The 20,009-nt window shown below is 37.6% G+C and overlaps 1 protein-coding gene across 3 annotated transcripts in view; it reads left to right on the top strand.

Annotated features, from left to right (window-relative positions):
* The window catches only part of Znf407 (zinc finger protein 407), a 378,589-nt gene that overhangs the window by 218,427 nt on the left and 140,153 nt on the right, over positions 1-20,009 (top strand). For all 3 annotated transcript variants that reach the window (XR_003711625.1, XR_003711624.1, XM_028768952.1), the window contains exons 5-6: positions 15,862-16,028; positions 19,536-19,619. Coding sequence is in view for 1 of the 3 variants with exons in the window: in XM_028768952.1 (XP_028624785.1) it covers positions 15,862-16,028; positions 19,536-19,619 (251 nt within the window). In the remaining 2 variants the exon portion in view is untranslated. The remainder of the gene's footprint in view (positions 1-15,861; positions 16,029-19,535; positions 19,620-20,009) is intronic.

The raw sequence follows: 20,009 nt of genomic DNA, 5'->3' as shown, positions 1-20,009 counted from the left end.
TTGTGTCTGTGACTTCTGATTGTTTACTATTGTAAATATCCTCACCCTTTGTGACATTCAAACCTATTTCTATGATGACTTCTTAGTGTTGGTGTCGAGAGACAAATGAAAAAGGAAAACAATCTGTAGTGTCAGGCAGCAAGCCGTTTTAAGAGGAGTGCTAACAGGCAAGTCTTAGAGGGGATGGGAAAGAATAGATGAATTTTGGATAAATTCAGGTTTTATGTGTGCAAAGCTTAGGATTGTGTTTCACAGGCAAAAAAATAATCATTGTTAGATTGAGATAGATTTTGTAAGAAATCAGGAAGATAAATAAAGATGATGTGTACAGTTTGTGTTGGACCATATTGTTCCAAGAATGCAGGCATTCAGTGTCTGTGTAGACTGATATTTGAATCTGGGAGAGAAAAAATTCTTTCTTTGAAACCTAGTATTTCTGTGTGCACAACTCTTCCACACCATACCATTTTACATACCATAAAGACAGGTTCCATGTCCTGTTTATCTTTGTTTTTCCCACCGGACCCTCACGTCTGGTTCTGAGGAAATGTTTAAGGGGCAGTTAGCTGCATAAGTTATCAGTGAAGATACCTTGGATCTTTTCTATACAACAACTTCCAAATAGTGTGAGATCAATAAAAGTGAGTGGAGCTAATATTTTCAGTCATATCATTCGTAACTGTTGTCTATTTTGTCTTAAGAGAAACTATGTTGATCAACTGTGACACCTGACATGCTTTCCCTTGCATGAAAGTCTGGACTTGTCTCTGCTGAGAAGTATACAATTATTCAATAACTAAAATATCAACCAGCATAATTTGTAACTGGCCTTCCCCTAAACTGCAGAATCTCAGCTATTATGGTAACAGTAATAATGTTATTACCATTATTACTAGGGTTTAGTAAAAAGGTTGAATCCTTAATTTTTGGCAGTCTCATAATGATTATAGAGATGAGTATTTGTACCAACTATCCTATCATTGCTAAAGAGTGTTCCAAGCTCTATTTCTGATTCATGATAGACAGTGGTGTGCTGGCTTTATGAACTTTATGGTATACTGGAGTGGAGGCAAAGATGTTAATTAGTGAAAATAAGTTTTTAACATCATTTCTCCTCAGTGCTGTGCTTCGATGTGACTATGCTCAATCATTGCTGTATTCTTCATGGGATGACAGCTGTAAAAATAGTAATATGTGAATAGCTTGTTGTCTTTTATTTTTATAAATCACTAGTTTATCTGCCACCATTTTATTCCTGAATTATTTTACACATATCACTATAGATACATTTACGCATATCCTAAAAGCATTTACTCTTCAGTGTGTACCTCAGGAGCATTCAACTGTCTGTATCTGTCATGTCCACTAGTTCTTAGATGGCTGAGAATTCTGGGATTGGTAAAGCTGATTGGACCTCCAGCAAGTACTCTGATGTTAATCAGCCTAGTGTGCAAGACAGAAAAGCTGATAGTTTGAAATTGCACTTTAAACTAAGACAGACTGTCACTCTTTAGGAATGGTGGGGAATGGCCTGTTTATGTAATCAGATACTAAACCCGGGAGAAAGCTGTCAGGCACACTTTTGTTGTGTAAGCAGCAGCAAACCGTGCTTTATCTGACAGACAGTGTGTAAATCTGTCCATGCAAAACCCCAAATGTTTCGTTTGCTCCTAGTTACTGCAATAATCTGCTTACTCCCGTCTGCTACAGCAGTGACATCACTTGGCAGCATACACTACAGACAGAGGCACAGATAAGTCTTGCTTGTGTCAGTCACTTATTCATTGATGGTAGAGATTCAGAGGAATTTATTCAAGGTTTGCTTCAACCTGAAGGAATAGACAACATGTTCCTGACAAGAATGACTTTATTTAGCTTGGCTATTTTATATTTTGAGTAAATGTATAGATTATATCACGTTTAATTATAGCTTCTAAGAATAAATGTACCATCTTATCAGTAAGCACTGACAATATATATCCCAAGGCAATATTTTATTTAAAATATGTCTGTTAGATATATAATTTTATAGTTACTTTGTGGGCTTTTATATTTGTGTTACATGCCATGCTTTCTTTGTAATTTAAAAACTAAGTTCATTTTTTGTTCCTTACTGTGAGTACTAATGATTTAATAAATGTGTATACCTAATCTTTATTTTAAATCTTATCCTTGAAGTTAGTTGCTATTTTAAATTCTGATCATGTGTCTTTCATGCCACCGAAATAAATATGAAGTTTGTAATTTCTTACATGTGTTCAGTGAAGGTAGAGCAACTTTCCATGATTTAAAGCTGATTAGTAATTTTCTGATTAGTAATGTGAATACCCTTTTCTTTTATACACACTGGCTAGGCAGCATAGTACTAGGGCTCTTCCTTAAAATTTCTGTATAAAACAATCTGTGTTGTTTTATATTCTTATTAAGATCTTCATTTTATCCTGATAGTTTTTTTTGTTGACTACAAATAATTGTTGGAAATTATTTTTCTGACACATGTCCAGATGTGTGAGGTCTGCCAACTGTCTCCACACAATCCTGGCAACAATGATGCAAGTGAAGAAAAACAAACAGTGCCTTAGGTCTGAAATACTGCTGTCGACTTTTGACATGTATGTGTAGTGGCTTTCTATCTGTCCTGCTTGTAAAGTTGTAGTTGTCTTTTATTTTGCTTGGCCACCTAAATTCAAAATACAGCTAGGTAGCACTTCATTAAAATTGTGTTCCTGATGCATAATGGTGACCTTCCTATGGTCAACTCATAGTTGGTTTTGTAGATGTCAAAATCAAACCACTCAACTTTGCAAGTCAACAACTTTGAAAACATTTGCCCTAAATTTAATGCATAGATTATAAAGGTTTTCCTCTTGTTCTCTGTTGCAGTTTCTTGTCAACAATATTAATTCCTAGTCACTCTATGCTAAAATTTAACATTCAGTTGAAGACTTTTCTGACGGACAATAAAGATATACTACTATTTTGCTTTTGTTGTTTCCTAGAGAAAATTTTCCTAATTATTTTTACTTGGGCTTCCATTGGCAATCACCTCCCAAGCCTCCTATCAGTATTAGAAGTAGTACTCTTTAGTTCTCCATCTCATAGTAGCTTTGAAGAACAATAGATAGCATCAGTCATTATGAATCCTACTTATTGTGCAAATATCAAAAGGTCTGGGGTTGTACATCAGTCCAGGCTATTCTTGGAGGGAGTTTGCAACAGTTCTTAGTTAGGACAAGTGCCTCTTTCTTTCTCCCACTGTTTTTAGCTCTAGTTTCTTGAGTAGGGTTTTGTGAATACTGTCCCTCATGTGACCTGCAGTCAGTCAGTCCACTCTTTCCTTCTGGCTGCACTCACACCATCACCCTTCCTTCCAGCCACTTGCTAGTTTATGTTAAAAATCAAAGCAAACTACCCAACACTTCATATTTGTATTAAATATTTTTGAGGTGGAAGGTTTAAATTTCAAGAAATTACTTTTTCTTGAGATAACAGCTCCTCTCTGGCTGTGTGCCTGGGTTTTCTCTCCATTTTATTTGAGACCTTCCAGTTGAATAACTGTGTGCCCAGTTTGGGATACCGATGTAGTGGTAGCATTTAGCTGCCTTCACATATCGGTGTCCCAGACTTTATAATATATATAACTTTATAACTTTACTATATCTGACAATGTGATTTGTGGGAATTTTGGAGCGCTGGTGAAATGTTGTAGGTACAGCTCTTTGCAGAGTCAGCCTGGACCTCACACATGCTAAATTTGTGCTTTGCTGAGGCTCCCCCCATCCATTACATGTTACATTTATATAGGGTGTCTTTTTTTTTGTGTGTGTGCCTGTGTGCTTGTGTTTGTGGGAGGAGGAGAGGCAGGTATCCCAAGAGTGGGTTCTTTATTATCACTTTTGAGATTTTAGTTAGGTCCTGCCAGTGATTTCCTCCTCTTCCTTGTCTTCTTTTGTTTTTTCTCTCTGTCTCTCTCTGCCTCTCTCTGCCTCTCTCTGTCTCTCTCTGTCTCTCTCTGTCTCTCTCTCTCTCTCTTTGTGTGTGTGTGTGTGTGTGTGTGTGTGTGTGTGCAAGCGCACCCACGTATGCATGCAGGTACTGGGAATTTCAGTGATAGAGTTTCAGTGTTGATTTTGTTTTACTGATAATTTATCTCAACATCAGTTACCTAAGTAGAAACTAAGGCAGAAGAACAGTCAAGCCACCAAAGACTTTATTAAGTTGTATTGGTTGCCTAATCAACTTTTCTTGCCCTTCCTGTGGTATAGAGACACAAAAGAGATCAAACATTTAAAAACAGTGTAGATAAACTTGAACTGTTGAGATCCTTTTAGAGAATACACATATATGTCAGTGTATATGTTCAAAAGTTACTCTTTGAGCAATAGCATTGTATCAACTTTAAGTGACAAAAAAAGTCACAGTAATATAAGAATTTCTGTGTACTGTAGAGAATTAAAATAAGATATAAAACAAAGGTGGAGTATCCTTGTGAGCTGGTCCAGTGTCTTAAGACTTGGCAATACCATCCATCTGATTGAGCACCGAGGGTCTCTTCCATCAAGACCCCATGATTATTCCAGACATACAGTTTCTAATTTTAGTGAACAGCTTCTGGGCCTAGCTGTCACCTTTCTGGCAGAAGGACAAGACATATGAGTCTCCACTTTCTCTGATGACTTGAACTCTCAGTGTACCTTGCTCCATTGCCCAGACTCTATCCATAGAGGTCTGACTGCCTACCATTCAATGCTCTTCCTACTCTACTTGGGGACAGAAGAATTTTCATCCCCCGTGTCAAGTAACTTCTTAGAATTTAAATCATTTCAATCCATACAATTTTTAGTAAAAAGCTTATAGGTGGGTAGTTTTTCTCTTATTATCAATAAGTCTAAACTCTAAAGGTGTTTAATTTTCTGCTTTATTTTTTTTCCATACCTGTAATCGAAAACTTCCTTTCTGTTGTGAATTTCATTTTGAAGCCTTCAGTTAGAGTCTTGTCATAGATTTCCTAATATTCTACTTATGGCTAGTGTAAATATACTTTGTCACTTGTATCCTTCCAGTAGGCTTTGCTTATGTAATTAATTATACTGGATTGAAATTCAATTTAATATTTTGGCTGCTGGAAGACGTACAATAAATGATAATGTTATCCTACATGGCCTTTTGTTTGAAGTGTTGAAGATTTGAAAAGTTAGAGTCAATGATCAATATGTAGTGTTTATAAATGCCTATACAAATTTATCTTTCACAATCACTTGGACTTTCTAAGACATAGGTAGTACTGGAAATCTATTTCATAAAAAGAGTTCACAGTTCTAGACACCCGATTTTGAAAATAAAAGCATTCTTATGAATTAAAAGGAAACTAAATATATGGTTGATTTATACCCTTTTAAGACATTTTCCTCCTTCAAATGCATATGTGCATATGTTCATATACATACATTCTTTGGTTACACTCAAAGTTTGTACCAAATATGTCTTACCACTGGCAGTGGAGTATTTGCTAATACTGATATAGAACATCTTAGAAGTTTAGTAGTTGTTTTTCTTTAGTTAGAGAATAATAACATTAGAATTCCCAAAACTTACTTTTTATATTGATTTAATATTTGAGTTACTCTTAAAATTTATGATTTAGATAAGAACAAATCAAATCACTACCATACGATCCTTTGATGCATGTGTATATCAGAATATAATTTAAAACAGGAAGTGTTACACAGCAGTAGGTGTAGCTACTACACTGAATTTTTTCAAAGTAAAATCCTGTCTTGGTGATATTCCAAGCTCGTCACTCTAAGTGGGCTGTAATGGCTGCATATTAGACTGAGATCCCAGAAAGGGTCAATTTTTTACTGAATCCTGAGGTTACTAGGCAGACCATCTCGACCTTTCTAGCCAGTCTACCTTGAACTCAAATGTTTCCTTGGATTATCTGACAGGCTAGAAGGCCAAGATGATGACCAAGTCTAAGACAACAAAGCACCCATGATGGAAAAGCTACTTTTCCTAGCTCTAGCACACTATAAAAGAGGCCAGTCCAATGTATACAAGTTGATAAAAAATCCTGTATTCAGCTGGGTGGTAGTGAGTGACACACCCCTTTAATTCTTTCACTTCTGAAGCAGAGGCACACAGATTTCTGGGTTCCAGGCCACCCTCCTCTACATAATGAGGTCCAGGACAGCCCAAGCTACAAAGAGAAACTCTGTATTGAAAAACAAAACGACAATTGGAAAAATCTTATATTCAGGATTTAAACATCAAAATAATTGATTTACATAAATAACACTTGAAATCTGTGATGGTCTCTAGGACACACAGGCCTATATGCAGGTTCCAGTCTTACAGGAGTACCTTTGAAGGGTTGAGTGGATGTACAATTACACTTAGTTGTTAGAAATATTATGCCGGGCAGTGGTGGCACACGCCTTTATTCCCAGCACTTGGGAGGCAGAGGCAGGCCGATTTCTGAGTTCCAGGATAGTCTGATCTACAGAGTGAGTTCCAAGACAGCCAGGGCTACACAGAGAAACCCTGTCTCGAAAAATCAAGAAAACAAACAAACAAACAAAAAAATACATATATTATTTTAGTGCTTGAAAGCTTACAGGAAGTCACATTTTTCATAAACAGTGATAGTTATTATCCCTTATGTAATGTATATACACGAAAGAATTAAATATAGTGCTGTAAGAAGTTAAAGACTGTAGATGGTGATTGTATAACACATTTCAGTCTTATTTGCTGTGACTATAACCCAAACCATTCATGGTCATCTCTGCTGCCTCTGGCTTGTTCAGAAATCCACCACTTCTTTCAAAGTGCCCAGTAATTCATCTTTGGCAATTGGACCTGGCAATGGTTACTGACCAAACTATGGCTTTTGTACCGTTAGAGTCTACAACAAACAGTTGTAGTCAGTTCTTGTTATTTACTATATATAGGACACAAGGGATCTGGACTGTGAGCTAAATGAAGAGCTACCTGTTCTATGCCAGTAGTTACATAATTATGACTTGAACTCATACCAAGAAACAGGAACACATGGTCCTCCTGAGGCAACAAGGCTGCCATGGAGCCTTAACAGAGCCTTACCTGAGCTACTGTTTGGCACTACAGTTACTTCACCTCCGGGTAGTTCTGAACCTTTCATCTGCAAGGAACTGAATTATTTAAAGGACTTGACTGAGTTTATCATTAGTAAATGACAGTTGGCATCATTTATAGACCCAATGTTATGAAGTATTAAACATTTTCTTGATGCACAATTACTGCAGTTAGGGGTCTTTAATATAAGCTTTACAGAGTGGGTTGAACTGGAATATGGTGTTTTGAAGGGACAGTTTTGTTGACAGCATTTCCTAATACATACCTGATTAAAATATAAATTTTTAAAGAAAATATTTCTAAATTTGATTTTGTAGTTGTTTTGAAAACTTATGTTTTTCTCTTATGTATTTCTGGTTTTGGTCATATTGGTAAAATCTGTCTTGTCTAATGGGATTGCTTGCTATGTTAAAATAGTGTTGTCAAGCTAGGCTTGGTTGCTCATGCCTAAATCCAAGTAATGTACAGGATGAGGACAAAGAATCGTAAGTTTAAAGCTATCTTTGTAACACAGTGAGGCTCTATCTTAACAACAACAACAACAAAAAGTGTCATCATGAAACATTTTTTCATTGGAATACAGGAGATCAAGTTTGCAGCACTGAACACATTTCATAATATATAGTGGGAAAGAGCTAAGGGCAAGTGGTCTTTGTTCAGAGTCTGCAGTATATAGAAGCTTGTTCATTACCTAACCAAGTGCGTAAACTGGTCCAGCCTATTCCCAGAGAGGTCAGTCTTTGAGGTTTTCTCCCTGGAGCTACTTGTGTGTACTCCATATGTATATATTCTGTTTTATGATTGGCACCTGAAAAGGATAAAGCTACATCCAATTCCTTGGCAAATCATAATCATATTTGTAAAAAGAAATGCTAGGAAAGCTAAACTCCTACAGTCAACACCATGACCACTTTAAACTGATTTGTAAAGAACAAGTTTTATTTCTGCATTGGGCAAAAGGGACACTCCCTGCCCTCCTTATCTGATTGGCTCAGGCTTAAGTGTGCCGCTGTGCTGCCTCTCCTCAGCACTGAGCCTCATTCGCTCCTTTGTTAGAGCACTAGGTTCTGCTCTTTCAGACTTAGCTCTAAGCTATCTCAACCCACGAAAGCTTTTCTACCTGTGTTATTCTTTGATACCTTTCCAACATCTCTTAAAACTTTCTAACAAAGTTTCTCATAGTATATTTGTTGTGTGCTAATTAATTAGTTCTCTGACTTCAGTGTTGATCACTGAGTCATAGGCTCCTTTGGTGAACAAACGTGTCTTTTAATAGCATGAATTATTCCTAGACAAATAGTAAGTCCTAGTGCATATTCTTTTGTTTCTTATTTTGGATAGCAACTTGAGGATATCTATGAATGTGTTCCCAGTGGCCAGGCATTAAAAGTTGGTCAGCCAGGCACGTGTGATAAATATAAATGAGGATCAGAACGAATTCTGTCATTTTGGCTCAAATTATGCATGGTGGTAGAATGATATCATATATTATTATTTTTATTTTTATTTATTTATCTATTTATTTTGGTTTTTTGAGACAGGGTTTCTCTGTGTATCCCTGGCTATCCTGGAACTCACTCTGTAGACCAGGCTGGCCTTGAACTCAGAAATCTGCCTGCTTCTTTCACATGCTGAGATTAAAGGCGTTCGTCACCACAGCCCAGCAATATCATATATTCTTAAAGTGCTTATCTTTGGCTCATTATTTGTAACTATGGTTTAAACTTTTTTTTTTACATAAATCCAGTGTTTTCATAGCCACACTGAAGCCAAATAGATTGATTATATCCAAACTAAAGAATAGTGCCATCATAATATATATCTTGTTGTTTAGGATCTGAATTCTGCAGTGAGTTAAAAATGCTTGCCTTGAGCTTGTGATACAGTAGAAAAGGTAGTTCTGCAAAGGTGAGAGCAGTTGGGTTTATGTTCGCTTTTCCTTCCTCCTGTTCTCAAGCTGCTCCTGTGAACCCTTGCAAGATACATGCCATTTTAGTATGATAGCAGTTTCTCAGATGTCGAGGAGGGTGTATAGAATCTTTTTGTTTATGGACTTCTGACTGGGAGCTGTTTGACCTTGTAGAGAGTCAGGGCAAGCACATTAAAGGTGAGGTTGAGAGGATATAGCCTGCTTGGTAGGCAAAGCACAGCATACAGACCAGAACAGATCCAATTCCTTCCTTATTGGAACCCAGGCACCTCTGGTCATTCATGCAGTGTCTTTTTCTGTCTTTGTGCTGTATTGACTGTTGTCATCAGTGGGCCAAATGTGTTCATGGCCTCATGGTTCAAAACCTTTAGTATCTGGCCCTTCACCGAATTTATGACTTGAGCGATTTGTGCCTGCTGAGAGAGAACATGCAGTACCGTGAGGAAGATCCCAGCTAAATTTAATGGTGGTTTTGGTTATACCTGAGGTTATGGTTCCTTGGATAGAAAACTTGCCACAGAATTAAGGCTTTTGAAGGATAAGTCAACTCTCCACAGTCAGTGGTAGAGCTCTTCAAGCATGTCATCTAGAAGAACTGCTTCTCTATGTTGTTGACATCAGAGGCAGCTGGCTTGATAATATGCTTAAAACCACTCCTAGAAATTATTTTAACAAGGTCCTGAGTCATTGAATGGAATTGAATTGAACTGAATTGAAGAGAAAAAAAGATTTTCACTTTTTTTAAAACATGAAGGATATACTCTGAAGTTTAAAATGGCAGTCACTGGCATGTCTGGGGTTAAATTTCTTTTCCAACTTGTTAACAAGGATCCAGTCTGTTAATTAGGCTAATTATCGTCTGTTCATGGTAAAAATGCACTCAAAACTCTTGGCTTAAGTAGTATGTTCCTTGATGAACTGTCTAAAAGCCCTCAAGGGAGGTTCCAGCTCTAACTGGAAGCCCCACTAGAGGCCTCAGAGCTGGATTTAGTAATGGAAGCCCTCTTGGTTTTAGATTTTATGGTTTCTTAATATAAATTATGCTCATGTTTTTGTGTGCTCTGAAGTAGGAAACTCAAAATCCAGCCTAATCTAGTAATCTTAGTAACTATATCATATTGAGTATATTTTATTTCTTTCACGAGACCTCTGCCCTGGTCTGAAGGGAGGTGGCCAGCAGTGACCTGGCTGTCAGTACAACAGTGTCTTTTTACTCAGTCAGGCATATCAGTAAGACATTTTATTTTCTATGTAATTCCAAGTTGAACATTATATTCAAGGCTTATCTAGAACTTTGAAAGTCAAAACCAAAAGGCAACTAGGGTTACCATTGAAAAATATTCAAATATTTACTCTGTTTTTAAATTTCATATTAATACTGCTTAGCATTTAAATGTAGTTGTTTCTTTCCTCCTCCTCCTCTCTCTTCTTCCACCAGCTTCTCTTCTCCTTTCTCTTCTTCCTCCTCCTCTCCCAATATTCTCTTGCATACCCTTGTTGTCTCCAGGAAAGCATGAGTGTCTCAATACTGTAGTGTTGTAGATAGTGACTTTATCATTACAGTAGAATCCCTTGCACTTCCTGACTTTGCCTTACTGTCTGTCCTATGGGACCACCTTCCCAGTGCAGAATGCCAGTGTGGGGCTGACTGATGCTACAGTTCTTCCTCAGGAAAGGGATGATCGCTCAGTGCTCTGCAGAAGGTTACATGGTAACTCTACTTGCAAAGACTTCACCATGTTCATTTCACCTTTCAGTGTGTCACTATATCATTGTTAAACTGTGCCATTAAAAAGGATCTTCTAATCCAAAGAAACTGGGCGTGCTTTGGTAGTGTTTGAATAACTCTATTTATTTGCTCATTAAAGTATTTTTCTAGGAGCCCGATAAGCCTTTTGTTGTTTTATAGGTCTGCATTTTCTTTATTCACAAGGAAAAGTATTGCTTAGTAATTGAATTTTAGTATTTTTAATTTTGGAATGATTTCGGGGGGGATTAACACTTCAATATCACAGTTTTGAAGGATGGCAACTATATAGCTTTTTATTACATTGGGAAATTTAGTTTAGTCCTCTTTAAATTCATATGCAACTCATCTAAGGGTCCCTTTCTCTCTTTGGTAAATGTGAGTTTGTGTGATTTGGAAATGTGACTGGATTGTTCCCAGGTGTTATATAGAGGACATAAAAATTATTTGATTGTTTTATTAAATGTTCAATTTAAATTCTGAAAAATTTGAAAGTGCAGCACATACTTTGGAAGATGCTAATTGAAGTCTATTTACCTCCGATTCTTTCTTTTGGAAAACAAAAGTTTGATGTAGTAGTACACTGGAGCATCACCGCCTGCTTTTCTTAATGCAGACTAAAGCAGTGCCAAACTAGAGTGCCATACATGCTTCTGCATGGGCGCTTCACCTGTACAATTCTGTGCAGTTGATGCAACCTTTTAAAGTTATTTGGTTTTTACTGAAATGTGTATGTAAACCATCTGTAAGCCTCATGGTTGCAGACAATAGACAAAGTCATCCAATCTGGAGTTGCAGTTATTGTGAGCTACCATGTGGGTACTGGAAATTGAACCCAGGTCCTCTGAACAAGTATTCTTCATCACTGAGCCATCCTTCCAGCCTCTCTAACTTGTTTTTAATGTAGGTATACTATTGAGATTTTTAAACTATGTTGATAAGTATAGCCAGATCTTACTCATTTCATGGCATAATGATAGTCCTCTTTATGACTGAACCTAACCTCCCCTTGAGGCTATTGAAACCTCAGTAACAGAATTCATTTTATATGACCTTGTGTGTACAGGTATGTCTCAATGGCCTATGCTTGACTGCACTCTCTGGTATACAGTCAGTTTTAGCAAAGCTCAGCGTCAGACTAAGCACTGCTTCAGCATTGCTAGATTGTCGTGAAGGGAACACATTCAAAATCACCAAAACTAATAACAGTGGTCCCCCTTTTCTGTTTCATAATGTCAAGTAATAAAGTTATCTTCATTCAGAAATGAGATTTGTATACATTTTTATTATTTTTATAATAAGTAAAAATCTATTAGCTTGGATATAACTGTAATAGCATTTAAAGTTATAATCTGAACAAGATGAATATACAATTTCCATTAAGAATTGTGACTCTTGTAATTTGGGAAATTATAGAAGTAATTCAAAGTTCAAGTGTGATTTTTTGATACATTTCTCCCGTTTAGCCATTCAAACCCAAGCAAATGTTGAAAAAATTTTTAAGGTCAAAACATATGCAAAGGTTAGCTTTCGAATACATTTTAGCTTGCTGTTATTTCTTTAACTTTGTAAAAGATGCTTAGTAGCATTTCAATGAGGAATTTTAATTTTTGTTATGTAGCTGATAATGTAAGCTTTTTCTCTTCAGTTTAAGTGTTGAAGTGTGGAAGTTCCTCTTGGTTCAGTTAACACAAATCACAGGAGAAGAACCAGCTGCAAGCAGTCTTTGGGCACATGCCAACCCCCTCCCTCTGCTTGGTCTGTTGCTGTACTGGGCAGGACCAGAGCCTTTCCTCTGCCTCAGCTGGGGAGCTAAGGGAACAGCACACACAGTGGGAGGATCAGCATGTCTCCAGCTGTGCCTAGAACATTAGAACACACTTAGGAACCCCTGTTCAAGTTTGTGCAGATGAGCTCCTAGTGGGCTTTCAGTTCACTGTTACCCACTTGGGTAAGGGCTTACTTCAGTGAGTTTTAGCATCATGGGCTTCTCAGTCTAAGAACTTCAGAGTGAAAACTGTGTCTTCACGGGAATTGCTAAAGGTATTGCAGTCTGTTTGAAATGACTGCTCTCAAAATGTCCACGATGCTCCTGCATTGTCTTATGCCGATGCAATCCTCTGTCTCCTGTGCTTGTTTAGTGCTTCCTTCCCTGCTGGAACCCCTTTGTGATGACCAGTTAGTCACTCGCTGTACACATCTGTCTGTCTGCTGGCTGCCCATCTTCATGGCGAATTTTTGAAAGCTAGTCTTTTTGTTGTTGTTGTTTTGTTTTGTTTTGTTTTGTTTTTTTAAATTGCACTAAGCAAAATACATTTCCTGTATGAGTACATAGGGGAACATTCATGACCTTAATCTTGCTTACTGTAACTCAGTGGCCTTTGATTAGTCCCTGGTTTCTGTGGTGGGATTTGGAAGAAAGTGGGCTCTGTGTTTGTGTGTGTGTGTGTGTGTGTGTGTGTGTGTGTGTGTGTGTTGTATGTGTACCTTCAGAGTTTTGCCACACCCTTTTCCAGTTTAGGAGTTTTCTCCTGTACTTCCTGTTACTGACATTCTCCCTCATGTCTCTCTGTTTCCAGTAGTCAACTGTCTTCCAGTGTCTCAGTAAAATGCTATCACCTCTGGGGAGCCTCCAATCTGCCTTGTCCCTTGTGTGCTTTTTGTTTAATCTGAAATGATATCTTAAATTTTTTCAGGCATTAAGTTTACTTTTACTAACAGTTTTTCTCCCTAAATAGCAGATTTCCTTGACACTCAAGTCTTCCTCTTTTTCTGATTTCTCTATACACTCCAAAGCATTGTTCATAGAATAGCAGATAGTCAGGTCTTTCTTGGAGGCTCCCAGAATGCACCCTGTTGTCCTTCATAGCAGGTTCTACTCCCACGTCTTTCTTGGATGTATTTCATGAGGGCCCCCAGAAGGTCTGTGAAGAGTTTGGGCCCTTGGTGAGGCCTCAGTCCTCACTGCCATTAGATTGACTTATAACATGTGATCTTGGAATAATTGAGACAGACTTTATATCATTTTGGGAGATTGCCTGCTTGCAAATGGGTCTCATCTATATACTAGCCTGTGATGGTTGTACACTCTCAGAGTTTTCCCAGTGACTGAAAATACTTGTTTTCATAAAGAAGATTGTGGAATGTAGTTTACAGAAAGTCCAGTGGTAGCTTTACTTCTTTTTTATAATCTGGCTTTTGTCCTTTCTGGACAGGCACTGAGCTTTAGGCTAACATTTTTATTATGTATGAATAATAGACAGCATACATCGAGGTTGTGTAGATGTAATTTTGTTAAATGCACATCATGGTAGATTTAAAACTGAGGGATTTATTTTGTCATTCATAAAGTTGTAATACAGTCTGGAGAAGCTATTTGTTAAAGATAGCATCTACTTAACCTCCTTATTTATTTCTTGTAGGAGAAGGTTAGTTCCACAGTAAATACATGGAGAAATAAGTAGATAGGGGAATTTATCTTGGAAATAAGATCCCTGTCATGGTTTTGAAATGCTAAATGCATGAAAACCCGTCAAAGAGATATACGGACATGATATTCTTTGCAGTGCATTTCAAGGTATTTAGTTATATATGTCACTCTCTAGTATGAGGCAGCAATGGCTACATGATACAGTGATTTCTGCACCAGCCTGTGTCCATGCTGAAGATAGCTTCACCTCACATGCATTACAGACAAACAAACTAGCTGTTCGCTATTAACCAAGTGCTGCAGATATGCTATGCTATCACTTGCATACTTGGTACATTCACTATATTACTTTGTAAGTATATATAGTAAAATAAAGAATTTTATAAAAACTGATTTATAACTGTATTCCCAGAGTTTATAAAACTCAGTTAATTTGTTAACATAATCTTCATTTAACACCAAATTAGAAGGTTAAGTCTTAATCGCTCAGGGTTCATTTTCTGTCCAAAAAAAAAAAAACCAAACTGTAAGATTTGAAGAAAATCCTAGAAATGACTTTACATGACAGTATACATCTTCCATAACCCCATTCTAACAGTGTAAACCTCAGTTCTTTGATTCTTCTGTTTTTCTTTAGGCTGCCTTAGCCTCAATTTTCTGGTATAATGCTTACAGCTTTCTAAAATTGTATAACTTCATCCTTATTTATTGTTCTCTTGTTTGTTCATTATCTTGAGTTAATTTTTTGAACACTATTGTTCACAGAGATTGCTTAAAGCTTGATGGTTTTAGAAACAGGAAGTAAATTTTATGGATGACTATAACCACAAAGGTAGGGTGCAGAGTGTCATGAGCGTGCTCACGGCCTAGGGGACTGGGGGATTTAACAATGACAGAGAAATTGGAAATATTTTCTTGAAGAGATACTGACTTAGTATGTTCATCCAGGACATGATCGGGTTTCCTATCTTTCTCAGTCTCAGTGTTTAAGTTCCGTCTTGCATCCACGTTCTCTGTATGCCTGACCCTGCATCGCCTTGGAGATTGCACGAGCTTAGGCATGTTCAGGGTGCGATGGCAGCGGACTTATTTTTATCACAGAAAACTTTTGTGTGTACCCATGTCAACAACACACAGAGACCCTTCAATCAGGAGCCATCTGGGGTCTGTCTCCCTTTTATCTCCAAGGAGCACAGTGATTCAGGGCTTCTGGGAGCTCTCTGGAGTAGCTGTTTTCAGCAGCCCAGCCATCCTCTTGGCGGACAGCAGAGCCTGTCTGAGTGCTTGAGTATGGATAGCATTTCATTTAGCTTTTGCTCTGACAGCCCATGCCCTGGATAAGTGGTGTAGGCCTGTACAGGTGAAATCTATTCTCACTTTTGCCTCAGGGGTGACTGGACTGTAACAGAATTTTTCAAACCCGTTGGGCCCAACCGCAAAGCAGAGAATAAATGGCTGAAGTGCCAGGTCTCGACAGAAAAATCAATGCCTGGTTATACAGACATGACAGACCCAGCCTGCAGTTCCCTTTGCAGAGGCTGTGTGCGCCGCACTTCAGGGTTACCACATACTCTACCCGCAGCCATAGGTGTGAGTGCGCAGCCCAAATTTATGTTGTTTTTTCTCTCCTTCATGCAGGAAATTTACATGCCACTTATGTGATAGAAGTTTCACGGAGAAGTGGGCCTTGAACAACCATATGAAACTGCACACGGGAGAAAAGCCATTTAAGTGCACCTGGCCCACATGCCACTACTCATTCCTCACGGCTTCAGCGATGAAAGACCACTACAGGACACACACAGGTGTGTCATGCCCCTAACTCAGAGACCAGGCCACGGGAGACCCGTGGGCTTCAGGAACATGTCCATTGGTTTTCTTGACAGCAACCAGTATTAACATGACTTTTTTGTAGAGGTTGTGCTAATTTGAAATCAAGGTCATGATAATGGCATATGAAAATGTTTTCCATTCTTCCATTTACAACGTTGGTCAGTTTAGTATGGGTTATGTATGAGTGCCCGTGTTTAAGCAGTGTAGGTTCAAATTTGACAGCTCATTTCCAGAGTCTGTGTTCTAACTTAGCTTCTTAGATGAGACCCTTATCACATGGACGTATTATGTTGTTAAAGAGAACTTGTCTTCCATTTCATTGTAGATATAGTCTAAGTGGCATAACATTTAAACATACTGAATCTTAGTTTTATGTACCATATTCTAAATATAAGTATATCTCTTCTCAGTAAAAACAATGTCACGCCCTAGAGTTCTTAAACTGTAGAGACTAATCCAAATTGAGTGACCAAATGTTTTTCATATAACTGTTTTTAAAAAGCTTCCATTAACATAAAATTTACATGAACACATTAACCATGACCACGTGTGATCTAACTTAGCAGTCTTGAGACTCTCTCTGTGGAGTGTAGTTGTGAGACAGCTCAGCTGGAGCCTCTATCAGTGCATGGGCCCTCATGCCCTGTGGTCTTGTCCTTTGTGTACCACATGCCCTTCATGGTTGCAGCACAGTGGGCCCAATACTTCACGGTGGTCTTGTGTTTGAGTACTCACCTATATCCCTGTCTGAGACTCTCAACTATTTAGTATTTTTGTGCCCTTCTTTCTCTATGCACTGCCCAGAATATATTCCCTATAGGAAAATATAATAAATTTTAATCAGCATTCAGAAATGTTCTTCTGATTGTTGTGAATCCTGTATTATTGTTAGAAATTGTAGGTTGAAAGTTCTTCTGAAGCAGTTTGTGGGAAGCCCAGGCCTCCTTAGCTTCCTTGACAAGGGTGTTGACGATTTAAGGTCTCCAGCCTGCCCTGAGAGATCACTTATATCGAACAGCAGATGAAAAGCCAGTGCAGATGTAATTTATCGTCGGCGTTTCCTTCTAAAGAATAATTGTGGAGACTTGGCCAGATCAATAATATGGATTTTTGTTGTTAGGTCTTGTAGTCTGCACCATAATGAGAGAGAGGGGACAGTGGCTGTTTTCTAATAGAAAATAAAGGATTGGTTTCCATGTCTTTCTATGTTTGAATGCAAAATGGTACACTTGAAACTAATTCAAGTTGTTATTAAAAGAAGTCTTCCATTAAATCTCTGCTATCATTTAAATATGACATGCTAAAAGAATACCTTCTTGGTTGAGTGAAATACTGCATTGAGTTTTTTTTTTTCTTAAAATTTTTTTCTCAAAAAGAAATTACTCTTGTCTTGTTGTTCAACAGTACCTCCCCCTCCTTTCAAAAAAAAAAAAGTAAAAATTGAATTTGAAAACAAATCAAGCCACCAAGGTAAATATGACATACAATACATCTGAGACTAATACCCAATATAAAGTCCTATACATCAGAAATCAAGGTCACTAATGTATCTACAATTAAATCACCTGGAAAATGAATAATTTTGCCTTTTCATGTTTATTTACCATAAAGTAGAAAGTGAAGAGATGTTAAAATGTGCAGCATGTACACATGCAGAAACTGTTAAATTCTGACATCTTCCCCTATGTTTATTAACACGTTTATTTTGCAAGGAAGAACTAGGTCACAAAGGCTTCATAAGAGGAAGGAGGGGTGTGCGTTCCTCATTTCCCATTGCTCCCCTCCACACCTGCGTGTGCCCATGTGCACAGGCACACACACACTTCTATCCTGGAGCCCTTACGTCCCTGTGCATGTGCAAGAACAGCTGTTCTCTGTCAGTACACACAGAACTGTCTGCAGAACTGGTAATGAGTAAATTGTAGAGAACAGTTTTGCTGCCGCATTTAAAAAAATGCTAATATTTAGGAACAAATTGGTGGTTTTAGTGTAAAAAGTCTACTTCAGTGATATTTAGTTGATAGTTATAAAGATTTGTATTTTGAATTGATTAAGTAATCACATGAGTGATTATAATTAAACTTTATTCTTTGCAGCCCATCTACTCTATTTTTTCTATATGAATAATGATATCAAGGACTTAAGTGTGACCCCTGAAGTAGTAATATAATGTAGCAAAGGCATTATATGTTAACTCTTTCTTTTTAATGATAATGACGTTTTAGCTTTCATTTGGAAATGAGATTAGAAGTATCTTGGCTCAGGGCTTCTTCGTGTTCTTCTAAAAGAAAACTAGAAATATAACTTACTTGAATGGTGGCTCTTTGATTCCCACAGTTATGTTTCTATCTTTGTTTCATTATTATAAAATTTGAAATATAGTCAGTGTTTGCAAATGCATTGCCAGCTAAATTTATTGTGAAACCACAAACTTGGGAAAAGCTTGCCTATTATAAGAACTTGTTACTTTAAAGTCTCAGTGACTAAAAACTCAATAGAGATGACTACAAATGATGTATTTTATTTCTGGAAAAATCTAATTATTTCCCCTTAATTTCTCCAAGGTGAGCATTTTTATTCTGTTTTTCCTTTCATTGTGAATCCTACAGGATAAACTGTCCAGCCAGCAAGCACTTGCTGGCTAAATATCCTATAGTGCAATTATATATATAATATGTATAAACTGTAAGTCAGGAAGTTAGCATATGTAAAATGCTAAAAAAAAAAAATCCATTTGCACACTTAGCAAGCCTTCATCTGCTAAACATGGCTTTGATTCTGAAGAAGTTTCCAGTCTAGAGCTATCACTGAAGATAAGGGATATGAATTTTTATAGATTTTTTTTTTAGCAATCCCTGGCTTCTTTTTTATGCCATAAAATTTGAAAAACACAAACACCATTGACTTGCTCCTGGTCCTGAGTAATGCTAGTTTCATTTCCTTCAGATACTCAGTCTATTCAAAGAAGCCATTTAATTCATATTATTAAGTGTAAGGTGATTAAAGAAGACCCTGATAGAATCAGGTAAAACCAATTCAATGTTCTTAGGTTGTTAAAATTTCAATATATTTTATTTAAACAGTATTATATATACTGTATATTAACTATTCCAAGCAATCTTTACTCAGCTCAGAAAGGCCAGATGTATGGGAATTGTAAAAAATCAGGATATGCATAAAGCTGTTCACGTGCATAAAAGAGCCCCATCTGGAAGACATCTACCAGAAATGAAGTTGTACAAAACCATTCCATTGATAATAAAGCTAATTTTTATGGGTCTGACAAGTATGTAATTATGTTCAGTGGTGCTTTTCAGATTTTATCACAGTCAATAAACCGCAGTGGTAATTTCATTCCCATTTGACATATTTACATGGAAACATTTGATTGGAGGAATTAGTAACCCTGAAAGCCTTGATAGATATGTTTTAATGATCTGTGACCTCCGCAGTCCCTCATCTGTTTATTGTTGCAACAGGCGAGAAGTCGTTCCTCTGTGACCTCTGTGGCTTCGCTGGTGGGACCCGGCATGCCCTCACCAAGCACCGTCGGCAGCATACAGGTCAGTCCTGAGTCTGCTCCTGGTTTCCTCTGCAGGGCTGAAGCAAGGGGTTAAATACCCAAGCACAGTTAGCCTTGTGGTTTGCTTCCTCTTTCTTCTGGGCCTTTGCAAATCGTGTTCTATAGGCTTCATGTATCTCACATTCACAGCATTTATAGACTTTAGATTCTCTATTATTACATGCTTAAAATATAGTCACCTGTATGCAGCTCCAGATATCCCCAGGAACTTGATCCTAAGTGGGTTAAAAAAAGCAAGCTCTCATGTCCAGATATTTGAGGCTGTTTTCTGTCTGCAGAGCCCTGTCTTAGCCTCCTGCCTAGGTCCTGGGGGGCTTCTGTTGGGCCTTCTTACTTCTCTCCTGTGTAACACCATCCTCCCATTGCTTCC

Source organism: Grammomys surdaster, unplaced genomic scaffold (genome assembly GCF_004785775.1).
Source record: "Grammomys surdaster isolate TR1022 unplaced genomic scaffold, NIH_TR_1.0 189, whole genome shotgun sequence".
Classification (NCBI taxonomy): Eukaryota; Metazoa; Chordata; class Mammalia; order Rodentia; family Muridae; genus Grammomys; species Grammomys surdaster.
This window is presented reverse-complemented; position numbering and strand designations above follow the sequence as displayed.